Source organism: Nothobranchius furzeri, chromosome 11 (genome assembly GCF_043380555.1).
Source record: "Nothobranchius furzeri strain GRZ-AD chromosome 11, NfurGRZ-RIMD1, whole genome shotgun sequence".
Classification (NCBI taxonomy): Eukaryota; Metazoa; Chordata; class Actinopteri; order Cyprinodontiformes; family Nothobranchiidae; genus Nothobranchius; species Nothobranchius furzeri.
The window spans coordinates 34,673,381-34,691,458 of NC_091751.1; the positions used below are offsets into that span (position 1 = coordinate 34,673,381).

Here is an 18,078-nt window from a genome sequence, read left to right on the forward strand (position 1 = left end):
CTCTCTCTCTCACACACACACACACACACACACACACACACACACACACACACACACACACACACACACACACACACACACAGTTTAGTGTTAAGAGGTTTGATTTCAGTGAGAATTTGCTGCAGTTCGTCTCCAGATGACGGTCATCGGGACTCTGGAGGACCCCTGACCCTCTACTGATGATCCAGAGGCAGCGGTAAAACATTCACGTAGGTAAACAGAATCCAGCTGAGGTGATCTAGACCTGGCTTAGCTGCAGGACGTATCCACGAGTCCCACTGAGGGACAGACTGGTGCACGTTTATGGGTCTTGTGTGTGATGACACCATAGACTGTACATACGAGGGTTTTAACGGAAACAAAAATCCCTCAGATCAGAGAACAGACGAGCTATCCAGAAGCTCCAGCTTCAGCTAATTCTAACAAACATTAATTCAGATATGTAAAACATTCTAAAACCACATCAGCTGATGTGTTAAAGACCCAGAAACCCATAGCAGGATTTCCATGTGCAGACAGTTGGACAGAGACCAGGTCTGGGGTTGATGCAGGGAGCAGCTGAGGATCTCCACTTTCAGCAGGTTATTTCTGACTCCACACTAAAACATCTCCACCCCAGAGACCCGGCAGGACTCCCAGCTGCTGCAGAGACCAGCCGGGACAAAGACACATTCATCTACTAATGTCTGGGTCTGTAGCACCACTATTCAGGTGATCCAAGGTGTCCAGTCCCCGAGACCTGAGGGCACCATCAATAGCTGAACATAAACAGGAAGTAGAGACAAGACGGCAGCTTAAGTGTTAGGGAAGACCTGTAGCTGCACAGACACCCAGCCAACACCAGAGGACCTGAGGAAGATCCACCTGATCGCAACCGCCATCACATACCTGATCTAAATCTGCTGAACCTGCAGTTTCCAGATGTTTGACTCTGCATATAGAAACCCTACTACCCAGCCTGATATCAATCAGCCAACTGCAAGAGTTCGTCATCTCCTAAAGGACACCACGAGCAAGGCAGTTCACCTGTAGGGTACAGGGAGGGGGGGGGGGCCTTCTTTTTTTTTTTTCTCTCTCTCTCCCGTGTCCTGTCTGGCTGTGAAGCTAACAGAACTGAAGTCTGAATGCTGGTGACAACAAGCCTTACAGATGTACTCTCAGGTGGAGCATCAAAGCTTCTGCTTTTAATGTCACGCCTGATACTTAAAACTTTATCGTTATTGTTTTTTGAATGCTTTATAATCCCCCCCCCCCTGTCTTTTCCCCAGGAAAAGACAGGGGGGGGGGGGGTGAACAAGCATCTGCTTCTACACCTGCAGAAAGAGATAAACAAGTAGGTAAGTAAGTCAGTAAAAGTTTATTTATATAGCGCCTTTCACAGATATAAGTCACAAAGCGCTGTACATCATGATAAAGATCAGGGCAAATACCTCTAACCAATAAAAACATCCGAAAAACAATAGCAGTGATAAAGTAGAAAATAAAATCATGAGTATAAACAAAGTGAAGGTGTGAACCCGAACAAAGCCATCTTTCTGAAACATTTAGGGATGGAACGCCTGGATGAAAAGGTGAGTTTTTAGATGATTTTAAAGACCTCAATGGTGTTAGAGAGACGGAGATTTGAAGGTAGACTGTTCCAAAGTCTGGGTGCAATAGTCTGAAAGGCCCTGTCCCCTTTGGGGACAACACACAACAGTACAACAGGAGCAAGCTATCACTGCGTCAACTTGATGGGGAAATATAAAATCAACATTGTTTTACTGAACAATCACGATAATAAATCACAGTGTATTTAGTGCCAACCACAGCCTCAAGACTTGTGTTGAACGTGCCCAAGTCCATACTTATGAGAGCACCATGTGAGCACCTGTGTGTGTACACGCGCTTGTATATGTAAGGTTTCTCTATAGGAGCGTCCAATGGTGTGAGAGGCCACAGATCTGCCCCCCAAAGATGTGTAGGAGACAGAGGGAGCTCCAAGTCCCAGAGATCCAGGAGCTGTCCCAGAGTGCAGGGACCTCAGGGAGACTGTAACCAGAAAAGCCCCTGCCCCCCTCGAGAGGCGCAGAGGATTCCCCCGGGGGGCCACAACCAGCAGCCGGCAGAGTCCCAGGAGATATCAGCGGCAAGCCCACAGGCCCACCCGCAGCCTACCACCCCCAAGCCAGCTGAGCTCGGAGCCCAGCAACCCGGGACCCAGGGGCGACCACCCCCGCCGGGAACCCAACAGAGCCCAGGGACTCAGATCCTTAAACCTCCTGACCCGGGAGCTGCAAACATTCACGCAGACCAAGGGACCACTCTCCACACCAAATGTGGCAGGGGGAAGGTAGGCGAAGATGTGTTGCAGCACAGGAAGTCCGAGGACAGGGGAGGAGTCAAAGGCCCCACCTGACATATGCAGTCATTCACAAACACAGTCACACACTCCCTCCTTCTTGCTTACACACACACATACAACCAAAGACTTAAAAAATGAATGCTGGACACCCACTCATGCTCCCCATACACACCCTATTCACTCTGGTCCCGGTACTGCTGCACAAAGGGGACAACCCTCACCGGTTCCCAGAGTTCGACCCTTTCTGCTGAGGTGCTGATGAGCAGGCTCCCCCGCCCAACGCTGAGCAAAGCAACCCACCACCCCAGACCCCAACCAGACGGCCAGATCCCCCTCCTAGCCTCCAGCCAAGCGACAACAGAGGTGTGCTAAGAACCCTAGTCTCCCTTTGCCTGCTCCAATACGGTGTTAGTGCGTGTTGATGAGATGTATTCCACGGCTGTGGTGAGCGGGCAGTGTAGGCATCGTCTGGCCTACGCCAGCTGATGCAACCACACCACCCCACTTGCACCAGAACACACACGTGCATGCACATACTGGAATACATTTAAAAGCAGACTGAGATGGACTCCCTGTGTAACTGCCTTCTGTAATCACATACGTGACTATCTGTGTGAATGAGAAATGGAAATTAGTTTTTTACTCTCAATGAGACCGTCCTGGTTAAATAAAGAATAAAAAAATAGATAACAAATCACTATACATGCACACACATGCGCACGTGTCTGTGGATTCCCTGCAGTCTGCATCTTAGATGGGTCTAAATTTAGTAAAGGACTCAAAGCAGCAGGATGTCCTGAAACTGGACTCTGAAGGACCTGCAGGATGTTGGCGTCCACCTGTGAGGACAAACTCAGGGAACAAACTCTCAACAAACAGCTGCAGGAATTAAATGCCCCCCCGCGGACACACACACGTGAGACAACAGAGGCCACTTTGTCTGACGACCTGCACACTCCTCTTTGCAGCAGCCACCTGGGTCACCACGACAACGAGTAAACACAGCAACTATCTACCAATCAGAACACAGTACCATCACATGACCGCTCTATCAAGGTGGGACCATTGAACAGGAAGAACAGGGCATGTTGCTAAGGAAGACAGACACACACACACACACAGTAATGTGAAGCTCTAATCTGATTAACTTGTTCATAAAGTGGAGTACACACAAACACACACACACACACACACACACACACACACACACACACACACCATTTCCTTCCATCTCTGAGGGCCATAAACTGTTTATTTGCAAGAGACTGAGACACCATATGGAAAAGACCTTATTGTGATTTGAAGGCTCATCCTCCTGCTCTTTCTCCTCCAGCTGCTCCTCCTACTCCCCCTCCAGCTCCTCTGAAGGAGGATACGTCGAATCTCCAGCTGACAGGTAACTCTCTTCATCTCCACATCAGAATGACTAGGGGGTGGAGTTGGGATGGAGATGAAAGAGGAGCACCTGTTCCCTCTGAACAATCTGGAACAGCTGGATGTGATTCCACCAGTCAGCAGGAGGAGGAGGAGTTACAGAAGGACAATGTCCTACGAGCTGCTGGTTTGTATCCAACACAAACGCACGCTCCGTTCCGCAGCGCTCCTCTTTGAGAGCGAGGGTGGGGTGGTTGCACATGTTCCGCTGCTGTTTCTCACCAGTATCAGCGGATGGAGGGCTCTAGTTTCGCTGCGCCGTTCGTGTCAGCAGACACGGTAGAGTCTGAGAGGGGGGCGGGGCATGAAGCTTGGGTGGGCAAGCAAAGCCTGGCGGGCCACTAGGCTTATAAAGCGCTGGGGGAAACCCTGATATCACATTTTAGGGGGAAATTTGCTTATTTTTCTTACAAAATCTGAGACCAAGCATTTCACATTGCAAGACAAGTACCGGTAACAATAACAGAATAAACAATCAGGGCGCAGCAGCGCGCCACGGTCTCCAGCAGAGGATGGCAGTGTTTCAAACCCTTCCAGCGGGCAGGGGGAGCTCCCGCAGCACCCCGCTACAGGCTGCAGGAGGTGATAGCGGTGTTTGCAACCCTCCCAGCGGGGCAGACGAGCTGAAACCTGGACCGGAGCCGGCCTGCAGCAGCGCGCAAGGGTCTCCAGCAGGTGATAGCGGGGCAGGGGAGCTCATTCCTGGTCCAGCGCCGGCCCGCAGTAGCGCGGTATACATAATTTGGTATATAAGTCGCAGGACCAGCCCTACTATGGAAAAAAGTGTGACTTATAGTCCGGAAAATATGGTACATCATTGTATTGCTACAATAATCTGTTCAGAGAAATAACTAAAGGATCAAATCATCCTAATGAGTCACTAGCCTAGGAATCAGCACTGCGTGTCTTAGATCCGGCCTATCACCGTCCTCCATAGGCCCCTAGACACATGTTGTCAAGCGCCCAACCCCCGCCCCCAGTGTGTGGCTGGAGGGCGATGACAGCTCTCCTCCACTGACCACCATTATTATCTGTTAGTGTCAATAAACAGAGCTAAATGAAATCCGTCAGCATGATTAATACATAGAGCTGTAGGCTGAACAAGGAAATGAGAGAAAGACAGTAAACGTAGTAGAGCTGTAGGCGGAACAAGGAAATGAGAGAAGGACAGTAAACGTAGTAGAGCTGTAGGCGGAACAAGGAAACGAGAGAAAGACGGTAAACGTAGTAGAGCTGTAGGCTGAACAAGGAAACGAGAGGACAGTAAATGTAGTAGAGCTGTAGGCTGAACAAGGAAACGAGAGGACAGTAAACGTAGAGCTGTAGGCTGAACAAGGAAACGAGAGGACAGTAAACGTAGAGCTGTAGGCTGAACAAGGAAACGAGAGAAGGACAGTAAACGTAGAGCTGTAGGCTGAACAAGGAAACGAGAAGGACAGTAAACGTAGTAGAGCTGTAGGCTGAACAAGGAAACGAGAGAAGGACAGTAAACGTAGAAGAGCTGTAGGCGGAACAAGGAAACGAGAGAAAGACGGTAAACGTAGTAGAGCTGTAGGCTGAACAAGGAAACGAGAGAAGGACAGTAAACGTAGTAGAGCTGTAGGCTGAACAAGGAAATGAGAGGACAGTAAATGTAGTACAGCTGTAGGCTGAACAAGGAAACGAGAGGACAGTCAACGTAGAGCTGTAGGCTGAACAAGGAAACGAGAGAAGGACAGTAAAAGTAGAGCTGTAGGCTGAACAAGGAAACGAGAGAAGGACAGTAAACGTAGAGCCGTAGGCTGAACAAGGAAATGAGAGGACCGTAAACGTAGAGCCGCAGGCAGAACAAGGAAACGAGAGGACAGTAAACGTAGAGCCGTAGGCAGAACAAGGAAACGAGAGAAGGACAGTAAATGTAGTAGAGCTGTAGGCGGAACAAGGAAACGAGAGAAGGACAGTAAACGTAGTAGAGCTGTAGGCGGAAAAAGGAAACGAGAGAAGGACAGTAAACGTAGTAGAGCTGTAGGCGGAAAAAGGAAACGAGAGAAGGACAGTAAACGTAGAGCCGTAGGCTGAACAAGGAAACGACAGGAGGACAGTAAACGTAGAACTGTAGGCTGAACAAGGAAACGAGAGGACAGTAAACGTAGAGCCGTAGGCAGAACAAGGAAACGAGAGAAGGACAGTAAACGTAGAGCCGTAGGCGGAACAAGAAACGTGAGAAGGACAGTAAACATAGTAGAGCTGTAGGCGGAACAGGGAAACGAGAGAAGGACAGTAAACGTAGAGCCGTAGGCGGAACAAGGAAACGAGAGAAGGACAGTAAAGGTAGAGCCGTAGGCTGAACAAGGAAACGACAGGTGGACAGTAAACGTAGAACTGTAGGCTGAACAAGGAAACGAGAGGACAGTAAACGTAGAGCTGTAGGCTGAACAAGGAAACAAGAGAAGGACAGTAAACGTAGAGCCATAGGCTGAACAAGGAAACGAGAGGACAGTAAACGTAGAGCCGTAGGCGGAACAAGGAAACGAGAGAAGGACAGTAAACGTAGAGCCGTAGGCGGAACAAGAAACGTGAGAAGGACAGTAAACGTAGTTGAGCTGTAGACGGAACAAGGAAACGAGAGAAGGACAGTAAACGTAGAGCTGTAGGCTGAACAAGGAAATGAGAGAAGGACAGTAAACGTAGAGCCATAGGCTGAACAAGGAAACGAGAGGAGGACAGTAAACGTAGAGCCGTAGGCGGAACAAGGAAACGAGAGAAGGACAGTAAACAGAGCCGTAGGCGGAACAAGGAAATGAGAGAAGGACAGTAAACGTAAAGCCGTAGGCGGAACAAGGAAACGAGAGAAGGACAGTAAACGTAGAGCCGTAGGCGGAACAAGGAAACGAGACGAAGGACAGTAAACGTAGTAGAGCTGTAGGCTGAACAAGGAAACGAGAGAAGGACAGTAAACTTAGTAGAGCTGTAGGCGGAACAAGGAAACGAGAGGACAGTAAACGTAGAGCTGTAGTCGGAACAAGGAAATGAGAGAAGGACAGTAAACGTAGTAGAGCTGTAGGCGGAACAAGGAAACAAGAGAAGGACAGTAAACGTAGTGCCGTAGGCTGAACAAGGAAATGAGAGGAGGCCAGTAAACGTAGAGCCATAGGCTGAATAAGGAAATGAGAGAAGGACAGTAAACGTTGAGCTGTAGGCTGCACAAGGAAACGAGAGGAGGACAGTAAACGTTGAGCTGTAGGCGGAACAAGGAAACGAGAGGAGGACAGTAAACGTTGAGCTGTAGGCGGAACAAGGAAACGAGAGAAGGACAGTAAACGTAGTGCCGTAGGCTGAACAAGGAAATGAGAGGAGGCCAGTAAACGTAGAGCCATAGGCTGAATAAGGAAATGAGAGAAGGACAGTAAACGTTGAGCTGTAGGCTGCACAAGGAAACGAGAGGAGGACAGTAAACGTTGAGCTGTAGGCGGAACAAGGAAACGAGAGGAGGACAGTAACCGTAGAGCTGTAGGCACAACAAGGAAACGAGAGAAGGTAAGTAAACGTAGTAGAGCTGTAGGCAGAACAAGGAAACGAGAGGACAGTAAACGTAGTAGAGCTGTAGGCTGAACAAGGAAACGAGAGGACAGTAAACGTAGTAGAGCTGTAGGCTGAACAAGGAAACGAGAGGACAGTAAACGTAGTAGAGCTGTAGGCTGAACAAGGAAAAGAGAGAAGGACAGTAAACGTAGAGCTGTAGGCTGAACAAGGAAACAAGAGAAGGACAAGGGGTAAACTCTGCCTGCCAAAGTGAAGCTAACGACTCAGGATGGCTTCCCAGGAGAGGAACGCGAGAAAACAGAATATTCCAGAATGATCCTTAAGGGTTAAGGTTGTGATGAGACGTTTAGAGATGAGCGCTGACGGAGCTGTAGCTTGACCCTGACTGCTGTCATAAACCTATTAGCAGCTGAATGTGACATGTCTTACCTACAGCATCCCCAAAGCTGCTGGTGCCCCGATCAGACCTAAAGGTGTTTCTGCCCCCCCCCAAGGCACATTACAACACAATCAATCACTCACCGATTGACACACACATTCACACCATGGTGGGGATGAGCTACGATGTAGCCACAGCTACCCTGGGGCGCACTGACAGAGGCGAGGCTGTCGAGCACTGGCGCCACCGGTCCCTCCAACCACCACCAGCAGGCAAAGGAGGTTAAGTGTCTTGCTCAAGGACACAACCACAGTGACCGACTGAGTAGGACTCAAACCTCCAACCTTCCAATTACAGGGCAAGAACTTAACTCCTGTGCTACCATTGCAATGGGACATGAGATGATAACTACCTGCACAGGTCAAACACCTGAATCAGCTGGTTTAGTCCATCCATCAATCCATTCTCCTCTGCTTATCCCGGGTCGGGTTGCAGGAGCAGCAGCCAAAGCAGAAAGGCCCAGACTTCCCTCTCCCCAGCCGAGAGACATGGTCCCTCCAGCGTGTCCTGGGTCTTTCTTTACGTCTCCTCCCAGACGGACGTGACCAGAGAACCTCACCAGGGAGGAGGCATTCTGACCAGATCCCTGAGTCACCTCAACTGGCTCTTCTCAATATGGAGGAGCAGTGGATCTACTCCGAGCCCCTCCCGGATGACCAACGTTCTCACCCTATCTCTTCGGGTCACGGGGGCAGTAGCCTAAGCAGGGAGGCCTAGACTTCCCTCTCCCCAGCCGAGACATGATCCCTCCAGCGTGTCCTGGTCTTTCTTTACGTCTCCTCCCAGACGGACATGACCAGAATACCTCACCAGGGAGGCATTCTGACCAGATGCCTGAGCCAGCTCAACTGGCTCCTCTCGATGTGGAGGAACAGCAGATCTACTCCAAGCCCCTCCCAGATGACTGTGCTTCTCACCCTATCTCTAAGGATGAGCCCAGCCACCCTGCAAAGAAAACTCATTTCATCTGCTTGTATCCGTGATCTCGTTCTTCCGGTCACTACCCAAAGCTCATGACCATAGGTGAGGGTAGGAACGTAGATCGACCGGTAGATCGGGAGATTTGTCTTCTGGCTCAGCTCTCTCTTCACCACGACAGACCGGTACAACGCCCGCATCACTGCAGACGCAGCACCAGTCCTCCTGTTGATTTCATGCTCCATCTTTCTCTCACTCATGAACAAGACCCCGAGATACTTAAACTCCTCCACTTGGGGCAGGACCTCATCCCTGACCTGAAGAAGGCATTTTACCCTTTTCCGGCTCAACAGCATGGTCTTGCATTTAGGGGAGCTGATTCTCATCTCAGCTGCTTCACACTCGGCTGCGAACCGCTCCAGTAAGAGTTAGGGTTAGAGACCCGATCCTCAGACCACCAAAACAGATTCCCTCAACTCCTTGGCTGCTCCTAGAAATCCTGTCCATAAAAGTTATGAACAGAATCGGTGACAAAGGGCAGCCTTGGTGGAGTCCAACTCTCACCGGAAACAAGCTCGGTCATACAGGGACCTAACAGCCCAAATCAAAGGTCCTGGTACCCCATACTCCCCACAGGGCTCCCCACAGGGCTCCCCAAAGGACGCGGTCAAACACCTTCTCCAAATCCACAAAACACATGTAGATTGGTTGGGCGAACTCCCACGCACCCTTCAGGACCCCCTAAGGGTATAGAGCTGGTCCAGTGTTCTACGGCCAGGACGAACACCACATTGGTCCTCCTGAATCTGAAGTTTGACAATCCGACGGACCATCACCTCCAGAACCCTGAATAGACCTTACCAGGAAGACTCAGGAGTGTGATCCCCTGTAGTTGGAACACACTCTACATACAAGTTGTAGAGCTGGTTTAGTCATGAAAGAAATTACTGATGGGGGTATCTTCTCTTACAGCAAAGTTTTTTATCTAACAGTTAGGAATATCAGACCTAGAACTTAGGGCTGGGTGATATGGCCTCTCAGATCTATATTGCGATATAATCTGAAGCATGTGCGGTAACGATATATATTGCGATATATTTTTTCCTCTGTTTATATATGTCAAAATGACATGCTTTTAAATATCCTCATGTGGCAAATATATGCCACTTGAGGCATATAGGCCTCCTCCTCCACCCACTCCTTGCTTGCAGTCACTGCCATTCTGTTGCCCCAATGTCAGCAGGGTGCACATCTTAAGTGACGTCATGTGTTATCGTGATATTGCGATATAGCCAAAAACTATCATGACCCAATTTTATATTGTTTCTACCTTATATCGTTTATATTGCCCACCCCTACTAGAACTTTTATTGTTTTTACACTCACACAAGCGCGCGCGCGCACACACACACACACACACACACACACACACACACACACACACACACACACACACACACACACACACACACACACACACACACACACACACACACACACACACACACACACACACACACACACACACACACACACACACACACACACACACACACAGGGATCAGATAAACTGCCCTACCCGACTGTGGTTCCGGTCCATCCCTCAGAACTCGGCTGATCCGATGAGTCAGCGAACTGATGAAGCCCCTGACGGAAGGTTGGTGCTGCTCTGCATCTGATTCCGCCTTCCTGAGCAGCGCCCTCTCCGGACCAGCAGAACCAGGCTCAGATAGGGACCTGAAGAACCTATGCAAGGATCTGGGTCGGTCTGGGCTTTCTGGAGGCTGGGCCAGGTTCTGGTTCTGAGGATGTGGTAGAGTCCTAGACCTCAGAAGGCCAAACAGCTGGGGAAGGACCAGGTTCTGGTCTACATCTTGAACTGTCATCTGGGTCATGGTTTCCCACTGGTACCGATCCATGGGTTTGTTAGGAACGAGCTGAGGCTCAAACATCCTCCAGGATGTTGCGCAGTGGTGCCATAGGTACTGACTGGGCTGAACCGGGCCCTCACAGCCGTGTGGAATGTTTCCGGTTCTACTCATGGTCCAGAACCAACGGGATTGTTCCTGGAATCAGCAGAACCGGGCAGACAGTTGTGGCCTAACAGAGTCATTGTCTAAACCCGAACTAGATGACTCTGATCCATCGTCATGCTGTCATTTCTCAACAGACCGAGTGTCTTCCTGACAGGAAGTATGTGTCGGGCCAGCCAATCAGAGCGCAGCTCAGAGGAGCCTGTGGTTTTGTCTGAAACTGATCTCGGATCAGATCATTTGTTCCACTTCCTGGTGAGTCTCTGACAGACAGAACCAGGCCTGCAGGTCATGCGAGTCTCGTGTGGGAGCATCCAGAGTTTCTGATTCCTGCTGGAAACCACCTCCCAGTGAAGTAGTTCTGTGGCTCACATCAGAACCACACCCTCATGGGGGTTCTGGTGAATCCGACCTTCTCCATCTAAGACCAGAACCAGACAGGAGAGACACACATGACTGTCATCCAGTCAGCAGAACAAAGGTCCAAATCAGCCGAACTACAAACTCCAGTGAATCAGACCAATGAGACCGTAGTCCCGGTTCTTCTGGTCCAGTTGGACCAAAATGGGTCGGGTTATACCAGGTGACCATTTTCCTTTGGTCCCTCTGGGCTTTAGGAAGCACTCTGCTGGCTGACCCATTTACGAGTTATAGGATGACAACACTGCTGGTGTCCTGGACCGCACCGCATGTAGGTCAGAGGCTGATCCGAGGAATCCAGAACCGGGCCAAGTTCTCCAGGAGCCTGAAAAGGCTGATCTGAGGAAGCTAGAACCAGATTCAGGGAGCTGAGAAGACCCAATTCTGGATCCAGGAAACGTCAGAATAATTTAGATCATCGTCTGTGACAGAATCGGACCAGAACCTCATTGAGTCATGACATAAAAGCACACTTTCATCCTTTATTCATGAGCCACTCAGGGGGTGGGGCTCCAGGGATCAAAATCATATTACTGATGGCATCACTGCAGCAGGTGGAGGTGCTGCTGGTCTCACAACATCTGGATCGGACAGGAGAGCAATTCTGCTGCCGTACATCTGGGTTTAAGATCACACACACACACTCAAATACACACACACACACACAATTCTGCTGCTGTACATCTGGGTTTAAGATCACACACTCAAATACACACACACACACACACACAATTCTGCTGCTGTACATCTGGGTTTAAGATCACACACGCGCGCGCGCGCACGCACACACACACACACACACACACACACACACACACACACACACACACACACACACACACACACACACACACACACACACACACACACACACACACACACACACACACACACACACACACACACACACACACACACACACACACACACACACACACACACACACACACACACACACACACACACACACACACACACACACAATTCTGCTGCTGTACATCTGGGTTTAAGATCACACACACACACAAATACACACACACACAGATACACACACGAACACACACACACATACACACACCTTCCTATCATAGTGAGGACCCTCCATTGCCTTCCATCCATGTTGGCGACTCCACCGTACCTGACCCTGACCCTGACCCGTACCCCAACCCTAACTAAAACATAATTCACAACAAACCTCTGAAACCAAATGGACCACAAACATGTCCTCACTTTGTAGGGAAAATAGTGAAAAACTTCATCAGTACCAGAACACACACACACACATACACACAAGTGTTACATGTTTTCAGGAGGAACGGGGTCCACAGGGAATCCATCACACCTGCAGCAGCACCTGGATGGTTCCCAGGTGCTGCTGCAGGTGTGATGTCCTAAAGGTCCAACATGATGGACTCCAGAGATGTGAAGAGGAGCTTTAGACCTGGTACAGATTAGCTAATCCATTTAAAAATCAAGTCCCCGTGAGACCGGTCCAGAAGAACACACAGTTCTGGATCTGACCGGGTTGCTTCCTGCTGTGGGAGCCTTCATCTGAGCCATAAGGTTCTGGCTCTGGGCGGGCTGCTACGTCAGCAGCACAGCCGCAGTCTGACCCAATGCTGGAATCTCAGTCGTTTCCTGGCTCCCATCCCAAAAACATTCCAACTCGGTATCATCAGACAGGAAATGACACAGGAGAACGGGTCGGCACCAGAACCAAGCAGGAGCAGCAGCTGAGAGGATTAAAGCTCCTCAGACTTATTGGACTGATTGGGGGGGGGACTATTTTCCAGGCCTGTAAATAAATAGTTCCTGTTTTCCAAGTCGTGACTGAAGCTTTGAAAGGTTTGGGCTCATGAGGCTAAAAGCAGAACCAGAACCAGAACTTGCTGCTTCTATCTTCTTCAAGTTATAAATAACAGGAACATGTTTCTGCGTAATGTTTCCTCTTTTACTTCCTGTTTTCATCTGAGCTGATTATGTCATAGATGAGCTCACACATTCCATCTGAGCTGATGATGTCATAGATGAGCTCACACATTCCATCGGAGCTGATTATGTCATAGTTAAAACTTTTCTGAGACACAAAATCCAGAATCCTTCAGCTGGAGGTCAAGGGTTCAGATCTGCTGCTGCGGGTCTCTGATCCACTTCCTGTTGGGAGACTAGAAGACCTGTAGCAGCTTCTGACAAAAACAGACCAGCAGGGGAGGGTCCTGGACCTAGACCTGGACCAAGGGGATCAGGGGCCTGGTGGTCTACTACGGCTGGATGGACCTCCATAATTGGTCCAACTTCAGGAAAATCATCTGAAAAGAAACATAAGCTTGGACCCATCTGATCTGATCCTGTACTGAAACAGAACCGTTAGTCCAGAGAGAATCAGACAACCTCCACATCAGCTGAAGTAATCAGATTACTTCCTGTTGATAACAAGAAGTTGTCATATGGAACAACCTTTAATCAGCCTGAGGAGGAAACGGGAAGAGAACCCGAACATGTTAGAGGACCTGACTTGTCTCTGGACCTGGTTGTCTCTAGTCCAGAACACAGGTACGGTTCAGTAACCCGCTACAGCCCTGAGACTTTACAGAACCATTAACACGTTTTTCCTGGACTGGGGTCAGGAGCTCTGGACCAGACTGTAGAACCTGTGTTTGTCCACTCTGTGTCCTGAAATAGAAACCCGGTGGTTCTGGTTCGGACTTGTCCATCGGAGGGGAAATCCTGCTGACCCCCATCCTGATAACAGCCGGCTGCTGAGGAACTTTCTATTTCCTGCCCCATCAGAACCCATTGTCCTGATGCGCACCCAGAACCGGGTCCAGCGGCAAACCAAACAGACTGTTTCTGACCATGTTTGCTGGTCTGAGACCAGAACAGAACCGGTCTGAGACCAGAACAGAACCGGCAGGAGACCAGAACAGAACCGGCAGGAGACCAAAACAGAATCGGTCTGAGACCAGAACAGAACCGGCCGGAAACCAGAACAGAACGAGAAAAGGTCAAACAGAACATTATTACCCAGAAGCATCAGAACCTGGACCGGGCCAAGAGAACACAGGCACAAACAATCCACAGCCTGGCAACAGCTGAACCACAAACTACCCACAATGCAACAGGGCACTGAGGCAACACCTGGGTGTAATCCGGAGCCTGCCCACGTCTGCATTCCCAGGACAACATCCTTGTCTCGTGGCCCGCCGGCGCCAAAGCAAACAAACCAGGTCTGGGTTCTGTTTCCTGTCAACACCAGGATGACACGCCTCGTCTGTGCGGTCCAGTCCTGGTTCTGTTTAGACTCTGGGACTGCCAGGTTCTGATCTGATGAACAAACTCCAACAATGACAGCACAGGACTTTGTAATCAATCAGAACCCTCTCCTTCCAGAACTTTCAGGAAGGACCAGAAGGAAGAACCTGGAGTTCAGCATCAGAACCCGTCCGGGTTTCAGGATCACCTGAAGAACATCAGAGCTCTTAAGAGACACTCCGATCCAGGCTGAGCCCCCTCAGGAAGCATCCCAACCCAACACCAGGAATCAGCAATATTCCCTGTCCCGGAAAAGGCCCACAGCAGGGAGATGGAGGCCTTTCAGACCAGTGGAAGCACATGGGAACCCGGATAGAACCAGGAACCAGGGTTCAGCCTTGCACAGATTAAACATCTATATTTATATTTAACATGTTTATATTTACATCGTTAAGCCTCCAAAACGGACCAGAGGTAGAACTGAAGGAACCGGAGAACTTCTGGTTTTAAACAGCAACATAATCCTTCATGGCATAGATTCAACAAGCTACTGGGAACATTCCTCCGACATCTTGGTCCATGTTGACATGACAGCATCACACGGTGGCTGCACATCCATGATGAGAATCTCCCATTCCACCACATCCCATACTGGACTGAGATCTGGTGACTGTGGAGGCCATCTGAGTACAGTGAACTCATTGTTATGTTCAAGAAAGCAGTCTGAGAGGATTCCAGCGTTATGACATGGTGCCTCATCCTGCTGGCAGTTGCCATCAGAAGACGGGTACACTGTGGTCATAAAGGGATGGACATGGTCAGCAACAAAGGTCATCAATTAGTACCAAGGGACCTAAAGTGTGCCAAGAAAATGTCCCCCACACCATTACGCCTCCACCACCAGCCTGAACCGTTGGTATAAGGCAGGATGGATCCATGCTTTCATGTTGTTGACACCAAATTCTGACCCTACCATCCGAATGCATCGTCATTTCCATCAGCTCCAACCAGCCTGGACGTTCTCCTCAGACCTCCGGCACCAGCAAGGCCTTTTCGCCCCACAGAACTGCCGCTCACTGGATGTTTTCCCCTTTTCAGAGCTAGGCGTAAGCAGAATGAGAACATGGATCCATCATGCCTTGTTACCACTGTGCAGGCTGGTGGTGGTGGTGTCATGGTGTGGGGGATGTTTTCTTGGCACACTTTAGGCCACTTGGTGCCAATTAAGCATGGTTTAAATGCTACGGGCTACCTGAGCATTGTTTCTGACCATGTCCATCCCTTCATGACCACCATGTACCCATCCTCTGATGGCTACTTCCAGCAGGATAATGCACCATGTCATAAAGCTCCACGGTCACCAGATCTCAACCCGATAGAGCCTCTTTGGGATGTGGTGGAACGGGAGCTTCGAGCCCTGGATGTGCATCCCACACATCTCCATCAACTGCAAGATGCTGTCCAATCAATATGGGCCAACGTTTCTAAAGATGCTCTCAGCACCTTGTTGGATCAACGCCACATAGAATTAAGGCAGTTCTGACGGTCAGTGGGGTCCAACACCGTATTAGTATGGTGTTCCTGATAGTCCTTTAGGTGAGTGTATTCACACACACACACACACACACACACACACACACACACACACACACACACACACACACACACACACACACACACACACACACACACACACACACACACACACACACGTTTAACCCATCAGGACGTTTTGTTGTTCTGAGAGATCATTTAGACGTGAGAATCGGTTCGTTTTACAGCCTCAGTAACATTCCAGGTGAAAATTATTCCGAGTACATGAAACTCCCACAATCCCTCTGCAGCTCACCCTGACTCACCTGAGGGGGGCGGAGCCTTTTTCTAGTGTTGATACAGACAAAAATATGTCCGCCCTCAGTTTCAAAATAAAATGTAGATTTCACAAGAAACCTGCAGGAGCCTTATTTATTCTGAAGGGTTCTGGACGTCTGGAGGTTCTAACCGAAATTCTGTAGGTCCAGAAGTTCTGACAGAACCAACTACAATCCTGCTGGTGTCCCCCTGCTGATTTGTCAAGGATCCACATAGAAACTGTTCCTTCACCTGCCGGGCGGTGTGGTTCTGCCTCATCACATTAAGCTACAGCAGGAGGACGTTCCACAGCAGATGTTCTGATGGGCCTCACCGGGCCTGAGGGCTGTTTACATTGGAATAAAGTTTTTTTTTTTTTACCGTGTTTCCAAAAGTCCCCGTGACTAAAACATGTTTATGTTCTTAATACTACTTACTAATACTGCTAGTCATGACCTGTTGTGTTTACTAGTCATGACTGTTTATAGTTGTGAGGCAAATTATTAATGACCTGTTATGAGTCACTTGTTTATGGATTAATCCTGATGAAATCATGAAATCCAGATTAAATTGAACTAAATTATGTTTGATATAAAACCTAAAATCTGATTTGAATAATTAAAAAATACTAATCTGACTAAATATGAATAAATCGAACCGGAGATTCGGTTCCGCCTGAATCAGCTGATCAGAACCAGAACCCAGCAGCGGTTCGGTTCTAGAAAACTTTATAAAAGTTTCTACCTCTGAAAATCGAAACATGCGGTCCGGTTTTTCTGGGTTTAGAACCGAACAGACTATCCAGCCCAGTTGGTGTAACAGGATCTCACTAAGCCTTGCCAGGAAGCTGGCTCCGAACCGAGCCGGTCTATTTAAAGAGATCCGGTCCTGAGATCTGGACCCGGTTTGAGGGTCAGACCTGCATCCCGGAGGTTCTGGAGTCTTGACCCTGATATGTGGACGGATCGGGACTGAACTCGGGTCAGAACTGACTGAGTGCTGCTGCAGACCCACCAGTGACTTCAGTACTTGCTGACCCGCTGAAAAAAAATTTCCGAACCGGACCGGACTGAGTTCTTACCGTAAAACCGGATCCATCCCTGCTGCTGGGACACGGTGTCCACCAGGATCCGGTCCAAGGGGTCCCGGAGGTTCAGTCCGCCGTGTAGAGACTCCGAGTCGCCCAGGTCCGTGTCCATTTCCATGTCCGAACCGGGACAAACTTGTTCCGTTACAGAGTCCCTCCGGGACACTTCGTTAATTCAGGAAATGCGGGTTCGGTGACCAACAGGAACCGGTCCAGTCCCACATGGACGGTCCAGTTCGGCTGAGACCGTCCAGCTGCTCCAGCTAGCCGTTAGCTGCCGGCGGGTTCTGCCTCATTGTTTCGACTCACTCAAACCGGACTTCTAAGTTCCCACCAACCGGACCCGGGAGGAGGCAGACACACGGTGCTGTCGGTCCGCTCAAGCCAGCTCCGGAACCGAGTTTAGAGACCTCACAGCCGCTGAGAGCGGAGCCACGCGGCGGTCGGTGCGTCTCCCGCGGGCTGCTCCCCTCTGACGTTACCCGCTGCCTGGAGCTCAGCTCAGCTCTGGTCCGGGGCCACGGGGACGCGCACAGCGGGCGCGAGCTGAGCGCAGGAGCTAGGGTCTGAGGGAACGTGCACGGACGGGTTCAGAGCTTTTGAAATGCCTGTGTGTGTGTGTGTGAACTTTTGAAATGCCTGTGTGTGTGTGTGTGTGTGTGTGTGTGTGTGTGTGTGTGTGTGTGTGTGTGTGTGTGTGTGTGTGTGTGTTTTACCTTCTAACCCTTACTGACACTTTTTCCAACATTCATTGGCACAAAACACGTTTCAAAGATAA

At 49.7% G+C, this 18,078-nt stretch overlaps 1 protein-coding gene across 3 annotated transcripts in view; it reads right to left on the reverse strand.

Annotated features, from left to right (window-relative positions):
• rasal2 (RAS protein activator like 2) overlaps window positions 1-17,637 on the reverse strand; it is an 83,076-nt gene extending 65,439 nt beyond the window's left edge. For 2 of the 3 annotated variants that reach the window (XM_054743784.2, XM_054743782.2), the window contains exon 1: window positions 10,237-10,883. In XM_054743784.2, coding sequence (XP_054599759.2) covers window positions 10,237-10,699 — 463 coding nt within the window. In that variant the 5' untranslated portion in view covers window positions 10,700-10,883. Of the gene's footprint in view, window positions 1-10,236; window positions 10,884-17,294 lie in introns of those variants that run through there. The other variant, XM_054743787.2, reaches the window with a different exon arrangement.
• Between the last annotated feature and the right edge of the window lie 441 nt (window positions 17,638-18,078).